We start from the raw sequence: 19,037 nt of genomic DNA, 5'->3' as shown, positions 1-19,037 counted from the left end.
AATTATTTAATATGAATGATCAATAATTATATAATTAATACTTCGTATGAGCAAGTATATAAGGAACAACTAGAAACTTAAATAAAAACATGTTAAAAGTAATGGTCTACTAAATTATAATGAAGAGTTACGAAAATAGGTAAAGTGTAAAATATATTATAATAATAAAATTTCAATACAATGCAAATAAATTGTATAATCATCGTATAATTTAAGTTAGCTAAACATTTACTTTTGCCAAACAATTGTCGTAACCAGGTAGGTTATCAGTTCAGGTAACTTATCAGTTTCAGACATCATCTTATCAATTTCAGGTAACTTATCAGTTTCAGCTTTATTTCAGCTTGTGTTGCCAAACATAGCCTAGGTGTTTAGTAAAAGTTCCGATAAATACGGAGTACATCGTGAATACAATATTCATTTCATCACCACTACAAGAGTACAAAGCCCTCTTCCTAAAAGCTCTAGCAAACAATACTAGCTTTTGAGCTCAAACCCCCCCATCAAGTCAACCAACAACTCTCATTAGAAGTTTCAACTAGTCATTTTTTTCCCTTCAATTCCCAAAAAAGTATTAAGTATTAGATTTGTGTTATATTCGTCTGATTAAATCTTTTACTTATCTGAATATAACTAATATTTAAACCCTTTTTACTTAATTTATTTGTAAATCGCTAAATCATGCTTGATTGTCCCTTATTTTTCATAAACTTACTTTTTAGAAAAATGAAAATAAGATAAACATTCTATAAAAAAAGTAAACACAAATTAATATATCTATTAACATACAATGTCTTATGCGGAGTAACTTTAAAAGTCAATAATTTATCATAATTATAACAATAACGTTTATTATTTAAACTTAATTCTTAAGACAACGTATATACAGAATCCTGAACCCCAACTAAAAATACACGGAGTGTAATTATTTAGTAACCCTCCTTTACTTTTCCTATGACAAGTTAACACGCTATCCCCACTAATTTCCTTGAACTTTCCTCAAAAAGACTTTTTCCTCTCTCTATATATAATTCCATTTTCACCATCTTTCCCATTTGTTAAGTCTCTCTTCTCTTAAACACAACACACCCAAAAACCACCAAAGTGACATAAACTCTTTACCTTTACCTTTACCTTCACTTTAAAGCTTTTTCTGATACAAACCATTTTCTTCTCTGAGGCATTTCATCGAACACATGGAGAACAACAACAATCAACAATCGTTCTGGCAATTCAGCGATGAGCTTCGTGTTCACACCTCAAACAACAACTTAGCTAATCTCTCCCTCAACGATTCAATCTGGAGCGTCAACTCTTACCCCACTAAGAAAACAGAGGATCGCCGGAATTTCGACATCCGTGTCGGTGGAAACCTCGACCCCAATCCCATTCCCAAGGGTAATTTCGTCAATTCCACCCCTCCTCCTTCGTCAAACTCGGATTTCAACTCGTTCAACGATGGGTGGAAGCTGGGGTCGGGTTTCGGGTCGGGCATCAATCTCAACGGCGGGTTCAACAAAGGAATATACTCAAAGGGAGTTGGTGTTAATCAGAATGATCAAGTATTGAGGAGTTTTAATGCTAATGTTAATAATAATATTAATAACAACAATAATATTATTAACAATAACATTTATAACAATAATGTTGGATTGAAGGGGCACAAGAATGTGTCTTTGAAAGGGGATGATATGTTTAGTCAACATCTCATTGGAGGAAAAAGTGGGAAGAAGAACAAAGATGTAAAAAAGGAGAATAATAATAATAATAACAACAACAATAATAATGGTGAGAGTAAAAGTGGGGTTGATAAGAGGTTTAAGACTTTACCACCTTCTGAAGCACTCCCTAGAGATGAGACTGTTGGTGGTTATATCTTTGTGTGCAACAATGATACCATGGAGGAAAATCTCAAAAGACAACTTTTTGGTATGTTATCCCTTCTTCACTATTGTTTTTATTTTTACAAGTATTTGACTTATTATGAGTATTGTGGTGTAGTGGTACATGACATTCATTGTAGAATTTTTGATTTCGAAAAATGGATAAAAGCTAATTGAGGGTTGATCGATTATATCTTGATTTCCAAGGAATTGTGTTGTGTGTATGAGTGTATGGTAAGTGACTTGGAATGTTTAGGAGGATCATATAAGGTGTACTTATGATTGAAGCATGTTAAATTCTAGGGATTGGTGTCATATTGTACATTTGTGCGTGACATGTGGTTTTGTAATTGGGTCAACCTTAATTATCCCATTCGGCCATTCCATACCTTAAAAGATCGTCCCATCCGGACCATTTATGACCTTCGAAATCATCCCATTCGGGCATTTCTTAGCTTCTTTAGTTAAAGATCGTCCCTTTTGACAATTGCACACCCTAAAGATTGTCCCATTCGGGCATTCCACACCTTAAAAGAGTTAAATAATGTCCTTTTGGCCATTACATACCCTAAAGATTGCCCCTTTCGGCCATTCCATACCTTAAGGAATTAAAGATCGTCCCATTCGGTCATTCCATACCCTAAAGATTACCCCATTCGGCCATTCCTTACATGATTAGGATATTGAAGCAATCTTTAAGGTACAAAGGCCATTCCATACATAATTAAGAAACTGAGGCAATCAGAATTTGCTCATTAAGGCTATGTATGATGCTACTCCTTATGTGATTGATTAATTATGTTTGGTTGTCCGCGAATGGATAATACTGGATAATATGATTATGAATCATGCTTAAATTAGACAAATATGAATACTTTATAGTATTGAAGTGTCAATTTTGCATTTAGTTCATCAATCATCCTTAGCTTTCAAATTCCATGAAATTGATGGAAGATGTTAGTTTTGTGTAATTTGACAAAGATATGGGTAGAAAGTGGTGGTAGTATATTGTTCATAATTGTGGAAGTGGTTGGAATTAGGCGAGAAGATCATGTGTTTGGATATGTTTTTGCAGGTTTACCGCCACGTTACCGCGATTCAGTGAGACAGATAACACCAGGATTACCTCTTTTTCTGTATAACTACTCCACCCACCAGCTTCACGGTATATATGAGGTGAGCCACGGTTTCCAATCAATTTATTTTGGGAACTTTGTTGGTGTGGTTGGTTATGACTTGTAGGTTACTCGTGACTTTTGGCCTAATTTTAATGATAGGAAAATGACTTTTGATTTGTTTGTCAATAATCAACTTGAGTGGAAATGAAGACTAATGGTAAAGAATTATGTGTACAGGCTGCCAGTTTTGGAGGAACTAACATTGATCCTACAGCTTGGGAGGACAAAAAGAACCCCGGCGAATCTCGCTTTCCTGCTCAGGTATACCACAAATCTCTGTTTTTTTGCCTGCGTTGTTTGCAACCATTAGTCGTTGTGAAAATGTGTATTGGACTGGTTTACTTATGTTTGGATTCGAGTAGTCTAAATGAAAGATTAAGACTTCTGTTAGTGAAATTGTTTACAGAATAGGTTTACTTATGTTTGGATTCTAGCATTCTAAATGAAAAATTAAGAGTTCTGTCTATATATTAGAGCAACTCTAATGGCTTTAGCAGGGACTAGCTTGCAATTTATAAAAGTTTTAAGTTACTCATTAGTAATAGCTAGACCATTAGAGCGAAAATGAATGACTAATTAGCTTAGCCAAGCACATTAGCTTTAACAAATTAATTTGTTTGACAAATAGTTGTCAGAAATTGCCAAATAATTACTCTTTAATAGACAAGTGAGACCAATTCAAATAACCAGCTAGTTGCTAGCCATTGAAGTACAAATTAGCTAGTAAATGAAATAACTTGTAATCTTATGTAGCATTATAAGCTAATTGTCAAATTATCTTGCCATTAAAGTTGCTCTTAAATGCACTGGTAACGTATTTCGTATACATGTTGTGCTTTGTGTTTTTGTTCGATTACTTACTTACCATCTGAATCTACTTATAGGTTAAAGTCCAATCTAGAAAACTCTGCGAACCTCTAGACGAAGATGCTTTCAGGCCAATCCTTCATCATTACGACGGTCCCAAATTCCGCCTTGAGTTAAGCGTGCCAGAGGTAAACACACATAAACCCGTGATTATCCTTATAATCGCGTTTACATTGCTTACTTATTTTAGCCTTATTAAGCTAAGATGTTAATCCTAATTCTCTGTGTTTACAGGCTCTTTCACTTCTGGACATTTTTGCTGAGAAGTAAGAACCGTACTTGAGAATACACAAACCCTTGTTAAAGGAGCAGTCCTATATATATATACATCAGACATCAAACACTTCTACAAGATAATAGTGAATGAGCTAAGCTAAGTAGACAGATAGTTATACGGTGTGGTGGGTTTGTTTAAGACAGGAGAAAGAAACACATACTATCAGGGATTAAAAAAAAGAAGTTTGTTTATATATAGTGTAATACATGGTTAACGACAATGTGACATACATTTTGTAAAGTTGGGCATAGAGATGTCACCTGGTTACTTACTTTGCCTGTATGTCGTCTTATTTATGAAAAAAATAAGTACGATCTGCGAATAATGATTTTTCAGGTAAGCCTAGCTACCACAAAGTTAGTGGTACTAGACTACTTGTGCCGTTGTTGTACAAATCTATCTATAGTGGGAATTTTATGGTTTGTGCTATTTAATCTATATATTGCGATTTGTTTTAAAGCTGAAATAGTCCTTTTGCTATTCTTTGGTACAATTCTGGAGTACAGGTAAAAAGAAAAAATGGGTTTTTTTTCTTCTAATTGTCAAATGGATTAAAAATTGGACATAAGTTATTGGAAGCTGATATATATACCGCCTGAGTATGGAATAGTGTTATACCCTGAGCTCCTATTGGTTGTTTTTACATAAGCAACCCCACATGAGATTTAAATTCAAATCTAAAATAGCAACCCTACATGGAATTTATAAATCTAAACCAATCACAGCCCAGGGCATGACACTATTCCATACCCATAATATGTAGCCTTTTCGTAAATTATCCGATATAATGTTTTTTGGTATTAATAACACAACAGAAGTAGTACTAAGTAGTAAGTACTGTAGTGTCAGTGTGTTAATAGACCAATAACACAATAATCAGTACGAAAACCAAATTTATCGATATTACTAAAGTCATTTTTAACATAGACTTTCTCGTGAAGAGAGTGATGGATACTTTTTTGTGAAGATATGTAGATTTCCTTTTCAATTGTCAATTGAAATCGGAGCTTCAAAGATACCTAATAGAGTTCCATCATATGTATTTCTTCCTTTAAGAAGTTTATTCATACGGAGTAGTTTGTTTTTTTATTATATTAATTCCATCATTAGATGTTTCGTGGTTGATAATACAAAACTTGCGAAAATATCATTTCCACATCTTAATCGTTTCTCCCATACTGTGTATGGAATAGACTATAATATCCGATGCTTCAATTCGATATTCATACGGAGACGGGGTAATTTTTCATACAACCATAACCATAACTATGATTAGTATCTTGTCCATGTGCTCATATCTTATGAACATACGGCGACGAGAGTGAAAAAATAGTCTTGGTGAAAAATCTCGCAAGATACAACCGATTGAATAGTGAACGTTCTGACCTCATGAGCCCGTGACCATCATGATAGATTGAAAGTTATGTACGTTTCTTGTCACGAGAGGTAAGTGTATTGTTGAGCCTACCAGCTTTAAGTGAAGGAATTATGAAAAGATAATCAAATTATCAATCAATAATGAAATATCAACTACGGAGTATTATGTGGGTTGAAGTTGAACTATCAATTGTTTATCATAATGGCATACCGTTATCTTACGCTAATTCAAATTTTGAGTAAAATATTCAAACTTTGATTGTTTCATATTTTGGACCATTATTCATGGTTCCATATTTCTCTACTGAATATCTATCTACCAATCAAAGTCTTCGAAAGTGACATATGAAAGAAAATTCCACCATTTGAAATCTAAAGCGTACCAAATCTATTGGATACAAAACCTTGTTAAATGAAAATTATTGCTAAATTATAAATCGTAACAAAGTACAAAATGCTTAAAATACGAAACTTAAAATGTGAATTAGTTTATTTTCTTTGTTGCCACGTTAAATAATTGTATGAGCTTTTCTCAGACATAAAATTTTAAAATCAAAGTGTTGTTAAGTGGTTCTTCGTACTACGTAGTTCAAAATATGTTACTTTAGATTAAAACGATAGAAGAAGTCGAATTTGAGTTGTCAATTGAGCAACCAATATATACCATTTTTAAAAATGATAGAGGCAGTAACATGCAATATTTAAGCTGTGTCACAATGATGATATGATATGCTTATGTGCCATGATTTAAATTGGAAACTAAAATATTTAACTTATACGGAGTATAACCTATTATACATGTTATTAAAAAAAATGTAGGAAAATCTTAATATTATAATTTGTTTCCTTATTCATATCGGCTATCTTATTTTCATTTTCCGTAGTAAAAATATTCAAATGACGCATAGCCTACGTGGCGTCTATATGTACCAATTAAACTCTGACACGTAAGATTGCTACAATTAAATGTTGTAGCAACTCGCGATCTTTATCATCACCCTACTATTTTAGGCCCATTTCAATAAAGAATTGTGTTTAATTTTTGCTTGTTTATTAACAACGTACAATGAACTCCTACCTTTTCTCTTCTACCACATTCTTTTAATCAAGAACTTAAAAAATGAGGGTTATTCTTAGATGAATCATACTCCATAAATCTTTGTTTGAGGAAACCTAGATGATTGAGCTTTAGTAATAAATAATTTATTACGGAGTATAAATTAACAAACAAACAAACTCAAATACGTCTTTTCTTGTAGGGAGTATGTATCATGTATGTACGATAGCATTATTTTATTGTTAGGATAAGTGACTAAGTGAGGTTCTTTGTTCTTGAACATAAACAACAAAATCGAAATCAATACTAATTCAAACCCCCAAATAATTTAAATTCATACACAGAACGTAAAAAAAAAAAAACAGTCGCACCAATTGATTTTATAATATCCAAGTACTCCGTATTTGATATAAAATTCTGCCATCTTATTTTTTTATTGAAAGAATTGGCCTTTAACGAATCTTTTTCAGAATTGGTGACTCCGTATAAAGTACGAAGTGCATACTGTCTTAATACTTGACATGGACATATGTTCAAACAAGGGTCCATAGCTCAGTGGTAGAGCATTTGACTGCAGATCAAGAGGTCACCGGTTCGAACCCGGTTGGGCCCTTCATTTTTTATTTATTTTTAATACTTGATTAGTTAAAGTTTATACGACCATAATTATTATTATACAAATTTGGTGAAAGTTTAATCAAATTGGGCCAAATCAAACTTAACTAAACCAAACTAGTTTCTGAGCCCGTTCAAAGAACAGGCTGTTGTATAGTGGCTATTTAGTCTATCTTTTTAATTTCTAATTTTATCGAGTTTATGATTTTAGAGATAATATATGATTTAAATAGAGGTAAAATTTGAAAGTTGAAATAATACATAAATTAAATAGTGTATTAATATTGAGTGTTAATCGGGAAGATGAAGTGAAAAATGTTAAATGATGTTGTATGAGGAAGATGAAGTGGAAGAGGCAGTTGAAGTTGTATAATAGCGCATACAGTGATACAACAAAGAAAAAATCAAATAAAATCAAATCAAATTGGTGGAGGAAAGAATGGATGACACATGTGACATGTCATCTAATCAAATGTGGTTTCGCTTTTTAAATACTAGATATAGATGTATGAAGGTTCAGATCAAAACGTCTTATTCCAGTTGAAGAGAATTTCGCCTACAAGTAAATGGTTATAGCAAGTTGATCCACAATTCACAACGTACTCCTTACAATTCAATTGTTTTTTGTTCGAATGATCACAGGGACAATGTAATACTCATTACATAAAAAGTTACATTTTTATCTGAAATGATAATTAGTGGAAATAAAATGGAGAAAGTACAATAAATAGCTTATTTTTGCACATCCCAAGGATAAAGTAGTAATATAACTTGGTGAAGTTAAACCCTTAAGCAATAACAAGGAGATAGAGACTCTTATTTTGATTTTTTTTTGGTGTTAGCATCCGGTTCACTCTTAGGGCTAATCCGGATTTGGGGCGAGTTCTGGCTGGATAGGTTCTAGTCCCCTCCCAATTGTTGTTGCGAGAGATCTTATTTTGATGACTCTTAATCATAAGCTCCAACTCCAAATAAGAGCCATTCCCAAAAATTGTTGAAATGCACTAACTCTTAACACTAACTCTTATTTACTTCAAAAAAACAAATAAAAATAATGATAACTCTTACTCTCTTTTTTTATATCTCTTATTTATTGGAGCTAGCTCTTATTTTAGAATTTTAACTTACAAACCTTCAAAAAAAAAAAAAAATTAACTTACAAACACTAATTACGAGTCTCTCATTTCTCATCTAAGAGCTAGCTCTTAATTTTTCTCTCTACTTAAGAGACACCTAAGACCCTCCCACTATTGTTCCTCTTAACTATTGTCTCGTCCCTATGTCTCAAATTAGTTTGTTTTTATACTCGATTAGTTAGAGTTCAGAGGATCATCATTTTTTTTGACATTGGACAAAGATACAGAAAGAGGATCATCATTATTATTACACAAATACGGTGAAAGTTCAATCAAATTGGGCCAAATCAAACTAAAGTAAACTGTTATTTCAATTGAAGAAAATCTCAACTCCACAGCTCTATAGACTCTACAACTAAATTCGGACTACAAATAAATGATTATAACAATTTATTACGAAGTATCTACGAAGTAGATCACCATAAGTACTCACATTTTTTTTTGAGCCATTATATAATACTTCCTCCGTCTTTTAATACTCGCAACGTTTGGACTTTTGCCACTATTCATATAATCTATTTTGACTATTCTTAGTGTTTTTTATATAAGATAAAACATAATCATGTGGGATATTGTTAGATTCGTCTCAATGTATATTTTTCAAAATATCAACTTTTTATAATTTTTGCATAAAGAGAATTGAAGATATAAATGATCAAAGTTGTGCATTGGCATGCGTGAAACTAACAAACGTTGCGAGTATTAAAAGACGGAGGAAGTAGTATGTACTCCTTATATATAAGTGACATTTTTTTTAATCTAAAATGATAATTAGTGAAAAATATACTACGCCCTACTAACTTACTAAGGGAGAAAGTACAATAATAGCTTATTTTTGCACATCCCAAGGATAAAGTAGTACGGAGTAATATAACTCGGTGAAATTAAACACTTGAAGTCTTGAACTATGGTCTCTGTTTTCCTGTTTGGTACTTTGGTTGTTCCCTAACGGTCGATATTTGCATAATTTTAATTTCCGCCGCACTTATTTTCAAATAAATTACTCTATAATCCTCCAACATTTCCCCTCAATTTTCTCTTTCTCGTGACTCCCTAGTTGCAATTTTGTTATTCCCAATCGTTTATATATAATGTCACCTTTCTTTCCTTCTTCCTCTCAAACCCAAACATAACACATTATTAATCACTACACAAAAAATGGGTAACTGTTCTCTAAAAAGCTCAGCATCACCGTCCAACAAAACACAAACCACTATCCGTATAATGACGGATTCGGGTCGAGTGATTGTAATCGATGGTCCGAAGCTAGCTCAAGTAGTTCTCGATGATTTCCCGGGTTATGGAATCTACCAAAAGGGTCATCTTTCACTGCCGTTGTTCGAGGATGAACTTCTTGTTAACGGTCAAGTTTACTATCTTTTACCATTTGGGGTCTCTAGTAGTAAGACCTTATCCGCCGTAACGGTGGAAGCGCCGCCGTCGAATGAGGTGGTGAGCTTCAGGAAGGATCAAAGCTCTGCTTTTGAGGTATTGCCGTCGAGGGGAAATGGAGTTTGGAGGGTGAAAATGGCGATTGATCGTACGGAGTTGGAGGAGATGTTGTCGGGGAATGCTGAGGCTTTAATACAGATGATGAGATCGGCTGCGAAGTCGTCGGAAAAGTCGCCGGAGAGGGGTTTCAGGTGGAAATCAATGGGTGTGATTACTGGTAGTTTGAAAAGTCCGGCAGCTCCCCGGAGGCTTACTAGTTGCTAGTGTTTACTAAAACTCTAAAAGATTCTTACTTAATTATGGGGTTATTGTAATCTTGTGGATAATTATGTAATACAGCGTAATTTGATGGATTAATTATGTTGTTCGTGTGCATATTAATTTGGACTGTAAAGTGTAAACCATGTAACTTGTCTTAAGAGTTTCCAAAGCTTCACGTGATTAAATGTTGACAAACGAACGTATATTCACGTAACTTTAGGTTTGGCCTAGTAAGACCAAACATCGATATATAATGAGTATATCAATATGTAAAATGTTGAATTAGTTACAAATTAAAATACTTATTTTTATAAATATCAACTTTTTGAAATTTTTACAAATAGAAATATTACAGATATTAATAGACAAATCATTAACAAGTGTGTCATTGAAAAAATAAAATAAACAAAGAAGTAGTTAATCAAAAGTAGCCGTTCTATATATATATATAAAAAAAGTTTATACACGTATGACTTATTTATTAGATTTTGTTGAACATGCATGTTTACAAAAACTATAGTTTCATAAACTGACAAAACTTGAAACAAGAGCAATTGATCAGCAGTTTTGAGAGCAAAAAGAATGCAGAGAGTGTTTGGGAGCTTTTGTATATTTGATTGAATGAATAACAGAATTACAGTGAGGAGTGTTTATATACAAGCTAGAATTCTAGAAGCATCTATAAGTTGTTATAACTAACTGATCATGATGTCAGCAGAATAACAGAAAGTGCACCCAAGGTGCTGACTGTATGCTGACAGTGCAGATTAAACAACAAGCTTGCAATGCTTCAAGCTGAGATGTTGAAATGCTGATGTTGTATGCCTTGTTTCAGCTTCATAAATAGAACAAGTAGCAAGTATATCATATAATGTTAACATCCCCCCTCAAGATGGAGGCTCACAAGCTCCAATCTTGGACAAGAGAGTCTGGAACTGTACAGATGAGAGAGGTTTAGTAAAAATATCAGCCAATTGTTGCTGTGTAGGTAGATAAGTGAGGTGCAACAATCCCTCTAGGACTTTATCTCTTGTAAAGTGGCAGTCTATCTCAATGTGTTTTGTTCTCTCATGGAACACTGGATTTTTAGCAATGTGTAAGGCTGATTGGTTATCACAGTGCAAAGTGATTGGCTTGAGATCATAAACACCCAAATCTTCCAATAAATTAACTATCCAAGTCACCTCAGAAGCAGCAGCTGCCATTGCCCTATATTCTGCTTCTGCTGAAGATTTAGAAACTGTTCCTTGCTTTTTAGACTTCCAAGACACTGGTGAACCACCAAGTAAAAGAATGTATCCAGTGATGGATCTTCTAGAATCTGGACAAGAAGCCCAATCTGAATCTGAGAAAGCCTGTAAGCTGATATTGTTTGAACTTTTTAACAAAATCCCTTGACCTTCTGTGTGTGCCAGATACTTCAAAGTGTGGTGCAAAGCTGCTACATGTGGCATTCTAGGGCATTGCAGAAACTGACTCAGTGTTTGTACTGCATATGAGAGATCAGGTCTTGTGTGTGTTAAGAAATTCAACTTTCCAACTAGTGATCTGTACTTTTCTGTGTCAGAATAAAGTTCACCTTCTGTGTTACTGAGCTTGACATTTACTGGTAAAGGTGTAACTGTTCTCTTGGATACATCCAAACCACAGCACTCAATGAGTTCTTTGGTAAATTTCTTTTGGCTGAGAATTATTCCATCAGAAGTGTATCCTACTTCCATGCCAAGGAAATAGTTAAGAGTTCCTAAATCTTTGATGCTGAACTCCTGGTGTAAATAAGCCTTCAAAGAGTGTAGCTTATCTGAATCAGTCCCTGTCAAGATTATGTCATCAACATAAACTGCTGCAATATTGATATGCCCATCTTGCTTGTTAATAAACAAGCTGTAATCATGTTTAGACTGCATAAACCCTTGTTTTTCTAAAGCAGTTAATAGCTTCTCATGCCACTGTCTTGAAGCTTGCTTCAACCCATATATAGACTTGATCAATCTACACACTTTGTTGGTTGGATTGTCAATTCCTTCTGGTACTTGCATGTACACTTCTTCCTTCAAATCACCATGTAAAAAGGCATTGTTGACATCTAATTGAAAAAGGGGCCATTTCCTGCTTGCTGCAACTGCAAGAAGACATCTAATGGTGCTCATTTTCACCACTGGGCTGAAAGTCTCCTCATAATCAATCCCATATTTTTGATTGTATCCTTTGGCCACTAATCTAGCTTTGCATCTTTCTAAAGCCCCTGTGGATTTCAGCTTCACTTTGAATACCCATTTACAACCAATAGCTCTTTTCCCTTTAGGTAGTTCCACCAACTCCCAGGTGTAGTTTCTGTCTAAAGCATCCAGTTCTTTTGTCATTGCCTCAACCCATAAAGGGTGTTTAGCAGCTTCAGAATAGGATGAAGGTTCCTTTATGTCACAAACGTGAGTAAGGAAAGCTTGAAATTCCTCTGGAAAAGTAACATATGAAACCAGATTGCACCAGTGTTGAGCAACTGGTATTGTGTCTGGATTTGAGGCAGTAAAACATTTATAAGCATCCAAATATGCAGGTGGTTTGTGTAATCTTGCAGATTGTCTGATGATGGGATAAGGAAGTGGTTCAGAAGTGGAAATAGAAGTAGATTGAGATGTTTCTGTACTATGTACAGAAGGAGTAGCAGATTGAGTGGATGAATTTGTTGGAGAAGAAGAAGAAGAAGTTTCTGTACTATGTACAGAAGGAGAAGCAGATGTGGATGGTGATGGTGATGGAGTGAAGGGTTCAGGTGACACATTAGCTTGTGTTATGGAATGAGGAGGAAAAATGGTAGTGGGTGAAGAAAAATCTGGTGGATCAAAAACTGTAGGGGATAAAAAAGTAGGAAGATAGATGGCATTGGTGTAAGGAGAGATATTTGTGGATTTGTGTTTGTGATAAAGGTGAAATGGAAAGTGTTTTTCATGAAAATGTATGTCTCTTGATACAAAGAATCTGTTTGTATCTATTTCCAGAACTTTATATCCCTTCTGTGTTGTTGAGTAACCCATGAACACACAGGGAGTGGCCCTTGGGTTCAATTTTGTTCTCCCTACTTTGGTTGTGGACACATAACAAAGACAACCAAAAGTCCTCAAGTGTGAGAGATTTGGAGTCTGGTCAAACAACCTATAGTAAGGAGATTCAAGCTTCAAGGATTGCAAAGGCATCCTGTTGATCAAATAAGCAGCACAAAGTATACATTCCCCCCAAAATCTCTCTGGTACTTTGGACTGTATGTATAAGGCTCTTGCTGTTTCTAACAAGTGTTTATGCTTCCTTTCTACAACACCATTCTGTTGGGGTGTATGGCTACAACTGGTTTGAATTAGAATGCCTAACTTCAGATACAATTTCTTCATATCCCCTTCACAAAGTTCCTTGGCATTATCTGATCTAATACATTTAACCTTCACTCCAAATTGTGTTTCAACCATATTCAAGAAATTATCCATAACAGAAACACAATCACTTTTGTTTTTCAGAAAATGGATCCAAGTAAATCTGGTATAATCATCAACAATAGTCAAAAACTGAGTACAACCAGAAGGTGTTTTTACAGCATGAGGACCCCAAACATCTATGTGTACAAGATCAAATGGCTTAGTTGACTTAATACTACTGTGAGGAAAACTCAACCTAGTTTGCTTTGCAGCAGGACACACTTGGCAAATGGTGTCTTGTAAACAAACAGACACATCACAACTAGGATTTATTAGTTTCAGTCTATTAAAAGGTAAGTGTCCAAGTCTTAAATGCCACAATTTAGCATTATCTACTGTGGATGAACAAGCCACATTACAGATGTGTGTTTGGACAGGGTTGACTTTCTCAGGTTCTTGTTCTCCCAACTTGTATAGACCTGATTTCATATCACCAAGAGGAATCAGCCTCCCTTGCTGGCAGCAAACAAAGCACTTATCATGAGTGAAATGAATCTCACATTGCAAATCTTGACACAACTTATGTACAGATATCAGATTATACTTAAAATCTGGAACATGTAAGACATTGTTCAAAATTATACCATCATTCAGTGTTACTGAACCTATGTGTTTCACTGCAATGTTGCTCCCATCAGGTATAGTAATGTAAGTATTCTGATTGTCAACAGGCTTATAACATGAAAATTGGGACAAATCATGACAATAATGGTCTGAAGCTCCACTATCTAACAGCCATTTAGATTTAGTGTGAGAGAGTAAACAGACATTACCTGCCATCATAGCCAGGTTAGGATTGGTATTAGCATTCTGTTGTTGTTGTTTAGACAACATATCCATAAGCTGCTGATATTGCTCCACTGTGATAGTTGGAGATGCTTCAGTTTGTGGCAACTCTGGCACACTGTTATTAGAATTGTCACCAAATGAAACTGCTGCAACCTTATTGTCTCTTGCAGTCTTGTAGCCAGGTGGATAACCATGAATCTTGAAGCATCTCTCCACACTGTGTCCCTGTGTTTGACAATGTGTGCAGTAGTAGTTGGATCCTGGTCTACTAAATCTATTGGTTCCTCCAGATTTCTGAGAACCAGATTGATAACCTGTCTGAAAACCAGTTTTGTAAGTTTTGTTGCTAGAGTTCCAATGATCTCCAGTAAACCTCCTTTTCTCAGCTGCAAACGCCAGTGTTTCAACTTGATTACTAGCTTGAGAAACCTCCTTGTGCCTCTCTTCTTGAGCAAATAACCTGTAAGCTTCAGATACCTTGGGCAAAGTTGGAACCATCAGTACATTTCCTCTAATAGTAGCAAAATGATCATTGAGTTTCATCATAAACTGCATCACCATTCTCTCTTGTTGCCTCTGAAAAAATTTCTTTGTCACATTACAGGTACAATTATTGCAAGTACAGTATGGTAAAGGATTTGCTTCCTCAATTGCATCCCACACAGATTTGATTTCAGTGAAGAACTCAGCTACAGATTTATCTCCTTGGCTTATTTCAGCCAATTTTTGCTCAAGAGAATAAATCTGTGCTAGTGATGCAAAACCAAATCTGTCTTCCAAATCAGTCCAAATATCTCTTGCAGATTTCATGAACATAACACTTTTGGCTATAGTCTCATTCAAATTCCCTAAAATCAGTGAGCACACTAGATCATTACATCTTTCCCAGGCCTTGTGTTCAGCTGTGCCAAAATCAGGTTTGATAAAACTACCATCAACAAAACCAATTTTGTTCTTAGCAGACAATGCAAGTAACATTGATCTCTTCCAGCTAGTGAAACCTTCCTCACCATTGAATTTGAAAGAAATTAATTGTACTGAGTTTGCATCAGAAGGATGTATATAGTATATGCTTGCTGGATCTTGATTTGGAGGTAAAACATTGTTTCTCAGTGAATTGTCAGTGTTGTGATCACCAGCAGCCATTATCAAAAATTTGAACAGGTTTTGAAATCAAGAAACAGATTCAGCAAAGAAGGAGATAGAATCAGAACGATCGAAACTCAAAAGAACAAGTACACAGAATGATTTAGAGCAAAACAATTTTGCGGAATTTCAGAAACAATTGAGCTAAGGATCTTTAATCCTGCTCTGATACCATGACAAAACTTGAAACAAGAGCAATTGATCAGCAGTTTTGAGAGCAAAAAGAATGCAGAGAGTGTTTGGGAGCTTTTGTATATTTGATTGAATGAATAACAGAATTACAGTGAGGAGTGTTTATATACAAGCTAGAATTCTAGAAGCATCTATAAGTTGTTATAACTAACTGATCATGATGTCAGCAGAATAACAGAAAGTGCACCCAAGGTGCTGACTGTATGCTGACAGTGCAGATTAAACAACAAGCTTGCAATGCTTCAAGCTGAGATGTTGAAATGCTGATGTTGTATGCCTTGTTTCAGCTTCATAAATAGAACAAGTAGCAAGTATATCATATAATGTTAACATAAACAATTTCTCATCATCTCATTATTGCAACAATTTTTATACGGGTATGCTTAATCTTTAACAAAAAAAATATGTATTTTTTTTCAAAATTACTTCAATTTGTCCATTTCTCTAAAAAAAAATTCCCCCCAAAAATAATGAAAATAACAAGGTCTAAATTTTTTATTGTACGTAGTATAAGTAATTAAGTAGTGTATAACACCAGGCTTAATTGCCCAACTTGAAATAAATGCGTTCTATACAAATATTAAGTTTTACTACGGAATATGTCATTATTTTTCATTTCTATCTCATATTTTCTCAATCAAACATAACAAAGTCTAAATAATTTTTATTTCGTTAAAAATATTTCTTATTCATAAATTATTGTTTATGATTAATTAATAATACCCCGCCATTATGATTAATTATTAATTAATTATTTAGTAACATTTGTACGTTGCACATGTCTTATCTATTACTTTATACTAAAACAGACACCAGGAATGACACATGTCATTTCATGGTGCAAAATTTTCCCGCCAAAACACCTCTTTCCTAAAAAATATATCACTTTATTTTATTTTATTTTATTTTTCTATCCTTTTTATAAACTATTTATGTATGGTAACAAATATTGGATTAGAGTTTATAGAGTATCACAATAATAGATGATTTTGTTAATATTTTAGTCAAAAACTATATCAATAAATATTTATTATTTATACATTAGCTTTAGGGATAAATATTTCATTCAATTAATATATATTTTTAACGACATGGTCAAATAATAATTTTTGAATATCCGTGCGTGCACGGGACTTAATCTAGTATAGTTATATAAGCTAGTTGGTCATTATCTGAAACTGAGGAACCAATGATCAACAAGAACAAATGTGTATTTGCCTAAAAGAAATTAAATAAATAGTGTGTAATAAATAATACTCCATCCGATCCTATTTGTTCTACCCGGTTTTATTTTAGGCGTTTCTTTTTATTCTACCCATTTAGAATCTATTCTATTTTTTGCCATATTTTTTTTTCCAAAATACCCTCACATTCCTATCTAATTACCAAAATACCTAAAGATTCTACCCATATTCCCACTAAATTTCCCAACCCCTAATACTAAATTAATTTATCTTCCCAACCCCTAATATTAAATTACTTTCCCCCCCTATAACCCACTTCCCCACCCCCCCATCTCTCTCCTCTCACTCCTCTCACTCCTCTCTTACGTCTCTCTCCTCTCTCACTCCTTCTTCCTCTCAGATTTTTTTTTCTATCTCCTCCAAAAACTCCCTTTCACTCCTCTCTCTCCTCATTCTCTCCTTCTTTGTAACACCCCGACAATTCTCTCTTTTCTAAAATAATCTTTTAACATAAAACGTAGAGAATTATCAAGGCATTATCGCCCGTGTGAAAACGTAACGGCTTATTCAGAATTTTGCAGCGGAAAACATAAAACTAACTTTAGGTTTATAAATAATCTATTACAGATTTAGTCCCCAAGAATCATCCAACGAAAATAAGGAAATATAAATAGTACGACAAGTTTAAAGTCCCAATTAACAAACCCAAGTTAACTTAGCAAATCAAAACTAAATACAAGCTCTCTATTCCCGATCCCAATGATGCAACATCTTCAAACCTGCAGATGGACAATGCTTATTGATCCTTAGAGACTGCTCACCAAAGATTGGGTCATCACAGGATCAATAAGGCATAGCCATGATCAACATGCACAAGCAAAAGCACGTAATCAGCAAAGCTGAGTACTACATACTAAATCAATAATAATCCTAACATGATTCTATTAAACGAACAATCCTAACATGGTACTAAATAAAACATAAGCAAGGATAATCAAGATATATTGACTTGAAAACTATATTTGACTGAACTAGACCTTTGTATCATTAACATTATTTTAATTGAAATAGTCAATGGACTGAGTTGTCTACTAGAAACTTCTTCTTCTTCACTAAGGAAGACGAGGTACGGGCGCGACTCCGTAAACCCCAATGACCTGCGATATCGAGGGACTTTTAAATAAAAATAGAACCGGTGATCAATCCGGCCCCAGAAAAAGCCATAGGCGACCCATGACCCCAACTCCTGATTGTCCGACACTTTAGACGTGCACAGTCTAAAGCTATTGCTACTCATGTTCACTTTACATGACTTAACTTTTAATACTTGGTTATGACTCATCAAACATAAATATTATATTCAACAAGTAAACGCAACTTCTTTTATCTTTGAATTAAACAAGTGATCACAGAGACGTCACACAAGACTTATTCCAATTAATTCAACCTTTCCTTTAATACTGATAAACCCCTCTATATGGGTATAAGGTTTCAACTTACTAAACAAGGTCCTCGGCCCTTATAAAGTAGTGAAAAGCTAAAAGGGAACACTGAACAATCGATCTGAATCAACATATATGATAATTTAATGTTCCCAACCAACATGTTCGCATCAATCATCCATACCAACATGCTATAATTCTCATAACGAAATATATATGCTTAACATGTCCATCCAACAATATTAAACATGCACTTTCAACATAATCTAGTTCATCAACAATTTCAACATAACCAAGTTCCTTAATCATTTCAACATAACGAAGTTCATGAATCATTTCAACATGGTTTCCACAAATCACACTCATTCCAAGCACACAGGTATGTACGTACCTTGTGTAAACAAACTGATAGGCCACTTTAAAGAATTCAAAAGTCGCCTACAAAGAATTCTCCGCCTAAAAACAACCAATAAAATTCCCCAATCAATATCCAACAATTTACAGCAATATTAAAGTACTCTAAATACATCCTAAACATATTTTGAACATTCCCCAATATCAAAACTTAAACCTTTGATTTCCTAGCATCATAATTATTGAATTAGTGATTGAAATTCATTGAAAACTCTTTGCAAACATCGTACTTTAAACTTTCAGCAATATAACTAATTTCAAACTACTCCAAAACATAATTAACATTCTTAGAATCATAAG

At 34.2% G+C, this 19,037-nt stretch overlaps 3 protein-coding genes, 1 long non-coding RNA gene and 1 other non-coding gene across 5 annotated transcripts; 3 read left to right on the top strand and 2 right to left on the bottom strand.

Moving 5' to 3' along the window:
- The first annotated feature begins 964 nt into the window (after positions 1 to 964).
- Positions 965 to 4,645, top strand: LOC110803424 (B2 protein). Its single transcript, XM_022008932.2, has 5 exons — positions 965 to 1,929; positions 2,959 to 3,059; positions 3,239 to 3,322; positions 3,946 to 4,056; positions 4,163 to 4,645. Exons 1-5 carry the CDS (start codon positions 1,197 to 1,199, stop codon positions 4,196 to 4,198), a joined length of 1,065 nt encoding a protein of 354 aa, XP_021864624.1. The 5' UTR covers positions 965 to 1,196; the 3' UTR covers positions 4,199 to 4,645.
- Positions 4,646 to 7,180: 2,535 nt separating this feature from the next.
- Positions 7,181 to 7,252, top strand: TRNAC-GCA (transfer RNA cysteine (anticodon GCA)). Its single transcript has one exon. It is a non-coding gene; the product is annotated as a tRNA-Cys (tRNA).
- Positions 7,253 to 9,421: 2,169 nt separating this feature from the next.
- LOC110803433 (uncharacterized) lies at positions 9,422 to 10,217 on the top strand. The gene has a single exon (XM_022008940.2). It carries the CDS (start codon positions 9,549 to 9,551, stop codon positions 10,104 to 10,106), a length of 558 nt encoding a protein of 185 aa, XP_021864632.1. The 5' UTR covers positions 9,422 to 9,548; the 3' UTR covers positions 10,107 to 10,217.
- A 3,680-nt stretch (positions 10,218 to 13,897) lies between these two features.
- Positions 13,898 to 14,901, bottom strand: LOC130464361 (uncharacterized). Its single transcript, XM_056833899.1, has 2 exons — positions 14,344 to 14,901; positions 13,898 to 14,026 (listed from the first exon to the last, which is right to left on the bottom strand). Exons 1-2 carry the CDS (start codon positions 14,855 to 14,857, stop codon positions 14,001 to 14,003), a joined length of 540 nt encoding a protein of 179 aa, XP_056689877.1. The 5' UTR covers positions 14,858 to 14,901; the 3' UTR covers positions 13,898 to 14,000.
- Positions 14,902 to 17,454: 2,553 nt separating this feature from the next.
- LOC130463506 (uncharacterized) lies at positions 17,455 to 18,780 on the bottom strand. The gene is made up of 2 exons (XR_008923812.1): positions 18,715 to 18,780; positions 17,455 to 17,694 (listed from the first exon to the last, which is right to left on the bottom strand). It is a non-coding gene; the product is annotated as an uncharacterized lncRNA (long non-coding RNA).
- Positions 18,781 to 19,037: the final 257 nt, after the last annotated feature.

Source organism: Spinacia oleracea, chromosome 6 (genome assembly GCF_020520425.1).
Source record: "Spinacia oleracea cultivar Varoflay chromosome 6, BTI_SOV_V1, whole genome shotgun sequence".
NCBI lineage: Eukaryota > Viridiplantae > Streptophyta > Magnoliopsida > Caryophyllales > Amaranthaceae > Spinacia > Spinacia oleracea.
The sequence above is the reverse complement of the archived record's forward strand: the minus strand, read 5'-3'. Positions and strand labels throughout refer to the sequence as shown.